This window comes from Solanum pennellii, chromosome 12, assembly GCF_001406875.1.
Source record: "Solanum pennellii chromosome 12, SPENNV200".
Lineage (NCBI taxonomy): Eukaryota > Viridiplantae > Streptophyta > Magnoliopsida > Solanales > Solanaceae > Solanum > Solanum pennellii.
In genome coordinates this window covers 19,343,191-19,351,162 of record NC_028648.1, presented here as the reverse complement: position 1 = coordinate 19,351,162, position 7,972 = coordinate 19,343,191, and the positions used below count along the sequence as shown (strand labels likewise).

Here is a 7,972-nt window from a genome sequence, read left to right as displayed (position 1 = left end):
TTTTTGTTATACCATGCACGTGGACCTTGCTTTAACCGTACAATGCCTTCTTCAATATGTATACTTTGTTCTTCCTTTCAGGAGAGATGAAGCCTTAAGGTTGGGCAGCATATACTTCTTCATGTAAGTGACTTTTTATGAAGACATACATAACATCAAACATAGGCCAACAAGTTGAGCAACTAAGGCTAGAGTAGTTCTAACAGTTTAAAGCAAGCTACTGGTGGAAATGTATCTTCAAAGTGGAGAGATGAAGCCTTAAGGTTGGGCAGCATATACTTCTTCATGTAAGTGACTATTTATGAAGGCATACATAACATCAAATTGGTACATAGGCCAACAAGTTGAGCAACTAAGGCTAGAGTAGTTCTAACAGTTTAAAGCGAGCTACTGGTGGAAATGTATCTTCAAAGTCGATCCTTGGTTGCTCGAAATATCCTTCCGCAACAAGTCGAGCTTTATTCCCTTTGACACTTCCATTAGCATTTTACTTCATTTTGGAAATTCAATTTGTCCTCATAACATTCTTCCCTTGAAGAAAATCAACCAACTCCCATGTTAGGTTTTTCTTAATGGCCTGAATCTCTTCAATTCTTCCATTCAGGTTTCTTGCTGGCTTTTTCATAACATGTTGGTTCAACAACAAGGAAAAACTGCAAAATGCATAAACGTCATTCTGTGATCGAAACTGTTAGTGGCGTTTTGCTAGATGAAGCCGAAGACTCATAATGAGCTTGCTGGATCAGAATTGTTGTTGTTGCTGCCATAAGAAGAAAAAATAGTATCAGTGTTGGAAGGAGAGGAAGGATCAGAACCTATTGATTGAAAAACCGCGATGTGTTTTCCTTCTGATTGAACCGGAATATGAACTACTAAATCATCTTTTTCGCCACTCTACTCCTAGATTGCTTCTTTGTTAAATATAACATTTCTGCTGATTATTATTTTGCCATCTGGTAGGATAATATGTGCTTTGGATTGAGGACTATAATCTGAAAATGCATTTCTTTAATTTTTCATCTAGTTTAGAGTGTAGATTAACTAATTGCAATAGAATTTCGCTTATTGGGTAATAATTAATTGCTTAAAGTCGTCGAACATCAATGGGTAAGATGAATAGTAACTATAACAACCATTTTCAATTAGTTATTATGTTTCACACAAGTTCTTTCGAACCTCAACACGCCTACGATGCGAAGCAGTCCAATTCCCTGAATTGATCCAGTTTATCACGCTGGGTTGTAAAAACAAGAGTTGATACAACTATCAATTATATACCACCCTAAGCATCTTTCACAAGAAAACTTAGAGAGCTAAATGTGACGTCCCGCCATCCATCCAGGCAGAACGCCACCAGTCTAGGCGGCTAGCAGCAGGCGCCAAGGGACAGGCAGTCCAAACTGGCCAGCAAGGGCAGGCGTTCAAGCAGGCAGCCGTTACGACAGTTTCAGCCGTTTCAGCTGTTACGGCAGTTACAGCCGTTACAGCCGTTACAGCAGGTGAAGAGGCAGCAGTTTCCAGCCTTGGAGAGGCTTGGGGAGGGCCTCTAGGCGTTGGGGCAGACTAGGAGCATCTAGGAGTCTATTTTGGAAGACTTAAAAGCATGTCTTGTAGGCATAGACTTAAGAACTTGTATAGTGTAGCATTTATTTACTCTTAGGTATTAGAGTAGTATAAATAGTAGATCATTTTACTTGTAAAGCATCATATAATTTCAGCAAGTAATAAAAGTTCCTTCTTCAAAAATTCTGTCTTACTTCTTATCTTCTTAGCGATCCGAGTGAGAGGCTTACTTGAGTTTGCAAGAACGTGCAAGAATCGTGAGTAAACCGTCAAGTGCCACACGGAATATTGTCCGAATCAAAAAGTCCGTGACAGTTGGTATCAGAGCAGGTTCATCGTAAGAGAATGACGAACGAAGGAGACGGTAGCGACGCTAGCACCACCCCCAACGTCCGCACTGATGGAGGAAAGAAGAACAAGAAAGGGAAGAACAAGCAGAAGGTTAATGAACTTAATCTGCCCAATCCTCCACCAGGCGATCTTCCACCAGGTGATCTTCCACCAAATGATCCTCCACCAAGCGATGGACAAAAATCTTTCCAGCCCAATATTGTCGATGGAAGTGACGACGGTGATGATACCGTAGACGTTACTGTTGGACATGAATGGATTGCCAGCGTTGAGATGGCAAGGCAAGCGGTTGAGATTTTACGCCAGCGCTTGAATGGATTGGACAGAAACTTCAAATACCTTGAAGAGCACGCTCTTGAGGAAGTTGAAGACATCCGGAAAGAGTTGGAGGTACGCAAGCGGACTGAATTAGCGATGAAGGAAACCATTACTTCCTTGGAGTTCAGGTTCTTGGATGCCCTTGGGACGATAGAGACACTGAAGAACAAGGTAGAGACTCTCGAAGAAGAGAGGGAGGTTGGTGCATCAACAGCACTTGGCCAGGAAAGGGAGACCAGAGTCGAGGTTCCCAAGCCACCAATATTCAAAGGTGTCCGCGACGCCTTAGAGGTGGGAAATTTCCTATGGCACTTGGAGAATTATTTCAAGTGTAATCAGGTCAGGAGCGATGCAAACAAGATCAACACTGCCGTGTTGTATCTTTCCGACGTAGCCATGTTATGGTGGAAATGCAAAGATGCCGAGATTAAGAGGGGCACACGCACCATCAACACATGGGAACAATTCCTTGAGGAATTCAAGAAAGCTTTCTTCCCCAACAATGCTGTTTATGAAATGAAACGCAAACTCCGGGAGTTGAAGCAGACGGGAAGTATTAGGGCATATGTGAAAGAGTTCACAATCTTGACCCTTCAAATTCCCCAACTCACGGAAGATGACATGCCGTTCACCTTCATGGACGGGTTGCAGAATTGGGCAAGGACGGAGTTAGAGCGGCGTCAAGTAAAAACCATTGATGAAGCCATCACTCAAGCCGAGACCTTGACAGATTTCAAACATGATAGTTTGGACAAGGCGAAGGGCAAGGAGGCAAGGGGCAGTCAAGCTAAAGGTGGGGGAGATCGTGGCAGAGGCAGAGAACAGTCGGCACAACCCAAACAGCATGACACGCCCCAACCGGATGGCAGACGGTTTGAACGCCAGAAGGACTCGGAGAAGAGGACGCAGTCCAGCAAAGGAGACGGGTGCTACATATGTGGCGGACCACACGGTTACGCCAGGTGCCCAGAGATGAAGAGCCTTGGTGCCATCGTCCGTGAGCGGAAGGAAAAGGAGGCACAAGACAAGGCGAAACCGGCAGACACCACTCAGTTGGGCATGGTTGGAATCTGTGGAGCCATAGCCAAACAGGCCGACAAGCCAGGGGATTTCAGTACGCAGTACGTGGACATCTCCGTCAATGGGCAACAAGTTCGGGCCATGGTGGATTTCGGGGCTGAAGCCAACATCATGACCAAAGCGGCGTCAGAAAAATTGGGACTGAAAATTGTTCCAAGCAACAATCGCCTCAAGACGGTCAACGCCCCACCAACTCCCGTACGTGGAGTCGCTCATGGGGTCAGCATCACTTTAGGAAGGTGGAGAGGTAAGACAAATTTTACCGTAGCTCCTTTGGACATATCCGATGTTATTCTTGGACAGGAATTCTTTCAGCGTTGCCACACGATGATTGATCCCTACCTTCAACAACTCATGGTGATAGAAGGGGAAGGGTCTTGTATGGTGCCTCTTGTTAAGGTTCCAAAGAAAGATGGATATGCCCAATTACCGGCCATGCAGATTGTGAAGGGCCTGAAGGAAGGAGCACCAACCTTCTTAGCCACCATTGCAAGTTCGGGTGAAGACCATGGTGCTATGGAGCCATTGCCACCTATCATAGAAACTGTTTTGGAGGAAAACAGTGATGTGATGCCGGAGGAGCTGCCGAAAACTCTACCTCCAAGGCGCGAGGTAGACCACATGATCGAGTTGGAGGCGGGAGCCAAGCCACCTGCGCTTGCACCTTATCGCATGGCTCCGCCTGAATTGGAGGAACTGAGGAAGCAGTTGAAAGAGCTCCTCGAAGCAGGTCACATTCGTCCATCCAAGGCACCCTATGGGGCGCCGGTGCTATTCCAGAAGAAGAAAGACGGGTCGATGCGCCTATGCATTAACTATAGGGCGCTCAACAAGATCACAATCAGGAACAAGTATCCAATCCCGATGATCGCAGATTTGTTTGATCGTCTTGGAGAGGCCAAGTACTTCACCAAGATGGATCTCCGGAAAGGCTACTATCAAGTGCGCATCGCAGAGGGGGATGAACCAAAGACAGCATGCGTAACCAGGTACGGAGCATTCGAATGGTTGGTGATGCCCTTCGGCTTAACCAACGCACCTGCCGTCTTTTGCACGCTGATGAACGAGATTCTACATCCCTACTTGGACCAGTTCGTAGTAGTGTACTTAGATGACATAGTTGTCTACAGTAGCACTTTGCAGGAACATGTGGAGCACTTGAAGAAAGTCTTCAAAGTCTTGCGGGAGAATCAGCTTTATGTCAAGCGGGAGAAGTGCGAGTTTGCCCAACCCAAGATACACTTCTTGGGCCATGTGATCAGCCAAGGCGAACTTCGGATGGATGAGGCAAAGGTAAAGGCAATCCAAGATTGGGAAGCGCCTACGAAGGTGACCGAGCTACGTTCATTTCTTGGATTTGCTAATTATTATCGCAGGTTCATTAGCGGATACTCCGCTATAGCCGCCCCACTGACCGAGCTGCTGAAGAAGAACAGGCCATGGGAGTGGAGCGAGGAGTGCCAAGGAGCATTTGAAGGTCTTAAGGCTGCGGTTATTGAAGAACCAGTCTTGATGCTGCCCGATTTTACAAAGACCTTCGAGATCCATACGGATGCTTCTGATTTTGCCATTGGGGGAGTCTTGATGCAGGAGAAACACCCCATAGCATTTGAAAGCCGGAAGTTAAATGAAGCTGAACGACGATACAGTGTGCAGGAGAAGGAGATGACGGCTATTGTGCATTGTCTACGCACATGGAGACACTATCTACTAGGCTCTAAATTTGTAGTAAAAACTGACAACGTTGCCACTAGCTATTTTCAGTCGCAGAAGAAGATAACACCAAAGCAGGCTCGTTGGCAGGATTTCTTAGCAGAATTTGACTACAACTTGGAATACAAACCAGGAAGGGGCAATGTAGTAGCCGATGCATTGAGCAGGAAATTTGATCTAGCGGCCATCTCCTCAGCTCGCAGTGAATTCCAAGGCGCAATCAAAGATGGTATGCAACGTGATCCGGAGGCCAAGAAGATACTGCAACTGGCTGCCCAAGGCAAAACCAAGCGGTTTTGGGTAGAAGACGGATTCTTGCTTACCACTGGCCGAAGAGTTTATGTACCCAAGTTCTGATTCATCAGGCGGCGTATTATCAAAGAAAGCCACGACACTCCGTGGGCTGGGCATCCAGGGCAGAAGAGAACGAGGGCGTTAATTGAGGCCTTCTACTTCTGGCCACGAATGCGGGAAGAGATTGAGCAGTATGTGCAGACTTGTCTTGTGTGCCAACAAGACAAGGTAGAGCAAAGGCAACCAGGAGGGCTGTTGGAGCCACTACCCATAGCTGATCGTCCATGGGAGAGCATATCTATGGATTTCATCACTTCTTTGCCAAAATCAAATGGGTTTGGCACGATTATGGTCGTGGTGGATAGATTCTCCAAGTATGCTACGTTTATGCCTGCCACAGCCGGTTGCACTGCTAAGGAAGCTGCGCAATTGTTCTTCAAGAATGTAGTGAAGTACTGGGGGCTGCCGAGGTTCATCATCAGCGATCGGGATCCTCGTTTCACTGGGAACTTTTGGAGTGAACTCTTTGAAATTCTTGGTTCAAAACTTCACTTTTCCACCAGTTTCCACCCCCAAACTGACGGTCAGACTGAACGCGTCAACGCCTTGTTGGAGTGCTATCTTAGGCACTATGTCAGTGCGCACCAGAAGGATTGGGCTAAGCTCCTAGACATGGCGCAATTTTCTTATAATTTGCAGAGGAGTGAATCTACAGGGCGCACACCGTTCGAGTTGGCAACATGTCAGCAAACCCAAACTCCACACTCACTGCCAAATTATTTGAGGGGAAGAGTTTGGGCGCTTACAATCTTGCCAAGGGTTGGGAAGAGCAACTCGACCTTGCCAAATCTTATTTGGATAAGGCGGCAAGAAGGATGAAGAAGTTCGCCGACCGCAAGCGTCGTCCCACCAACTACAAAGAAGGCGATACGGTTTTGGTAAAGTTTAATCCGAGGCAGTTTAAGGCACTGAGAGGAATGCATCACAACTTAGTGCGGAAATATGAGGGTCCGTTCAAAATTGTTGCCAAGGTGGGCAAGATTTCATATAAGTTGGAGTTGCCTCCACACTTGAGGATCCACCCGGTCTTTCATGCAAGCGTCCTTAAGCCATATCATGAAGATAAGGACGATTCCAGCCGGAACAAATCACAACGGGCCCCTATCACTGTTACTGCCTCGCATGATCGAGAAATTGACACCATAATAGATTACCAAGCCAAGCGGAAATGAGGACAGCAGGCTAGTGCCATGTTTCTCGTACATTGGAAGGGACAGACTCCTGAAGAAGCCACTTGGGAGAAGTATGAAGACTTGTGGCAGTTCAAAGACAAAGTTCAGGAGTTCTTGCAGCAATGCGTCGCGGTCGTCGCATCCTTAGGTGGGGGAGATTGTGACGTCCCGCCATCCATCCAGGCAGAACGCCACCAACTAGGCAGCCAGCAGCAGGCGCAAGGGGGTAGACAGCCCAAGCCGGCCAGCAGGCAAAGGGGCAGGCAGCAGTTGGAGGGGCAGCCGTTTCAGCAGTTTCAGCTGTTACAGCAGTTACAGCCGTTACAGCAGTTACAGCAGGTGATGGGGCGGCAGTTTCAAGTCTTGGAGAGGCTTGGGCAGAACGTGGGGCAGACTAGGGAAGCTAGGAGTCCCTTTTTGGAAGACTTAGAAGCATGTCTTGAGGGCACGGACTTAGGAACTTGTATAGTGTAGCATTTATTTACTCTTAGGTATTAGAGTAGTATAAATAGTGGATCATTTTACTTGTAAAGCATCATATAATTTCAGCAAGTAATAGAAGTTCCTTCTTCCAAAATCCTGTCTTACTTCTTATTTTCTTAGCGATCCGAGTGAGAGGCTTACTTGAGTTTGCAAGAACGTGCAAGAATCGTGAGTAAACCGTCAAGTGCCGCACAGAATATTGTCCGAATCAAAAAGTCCGTGACATAAAGCTAGTGAAGGTTTTAAAAACTTGTTTACGCTAAATAACACAAGCACAGGGAAATCAAAGTCTGCTCCTAAAACAAAAAAGACGAGTGAACAGAATTGAAGCAGAAGAACAATTTTATTAATGCTTCATATTAATATATAAAAGCCTACAATGAAAAGTAAAAATAATAACACACGATCTAGGAGTCAATAAACAACTCCTAAATAATAGGAAAGCATGACTAACAACTAATTGACTAAGTCCTACTTAAAAACATAGGCAGTAAAATTAAATTCGCTGCAGTTCAAAAGCAGATTCCTAACTTGTTAGGACCGAAAATAAGCAGGTGTAAACGCGGAAGCTACCAAAGCAAACCTTGAAAGACACCACGAGTAAGAAGACAACGAGAAATATACCAAAAGACACAAAGATTTAACGTGGTTCGGTCAATCGACCTACGTCCACAAAGGACAATCCACTATAAATATGAGAGTACAAAATACAGAGAGAAATAACCTCAACCAATTCACTCGGAATACATGGGAGGTTCACACAAGTGATAACATATCAAGCTTGTGACCCACAAATTCTCCCCCTAACCAAAACTCTCAAAGTCCTTAAGACTACATTGTGAATGCTGATTAAGTTAGAAAGAACATTCCTCTATTTATAGAGTCCTAAACCTTTTCCTACCAGAAAAAGGATAAGTAAATCCAAAACCTTTTTCTAA

The 7,972-nt window shown here is 45.7% G+C and overlaps 1 protein-coding gene across 1 annotated transcript; it reads left to right on the top strand.

The window, feature by feature from the left end:
- The first annotated feature begins 1,908 nt into the window (after window positions 1-1,908).
- On the top strand, window positions 1,909-5,382 carry LOC114075268. Its single transcript, XM_027913763.1, has one exon. The coding sequence runs from the start codon at window positions 1,909-1,911 to the stop codon at window positions 5,380-5,382; it is 3,474 nt and encodes a 1,157-aa protein (XP_027769564.1).
- Window positions 5,383-7,972: the final 2,590 nt, after the last annotated feature.

Bases quoted from the DNA above. Each gene is read 5' to 3' on its own strand.
- LOC114075268 (XM_027913763.1), top strand. From the start codon at position 1,909: ATGACGAACGAAGGAGACGGTAGCGACGCTAGCACCACCCCCAACGTC.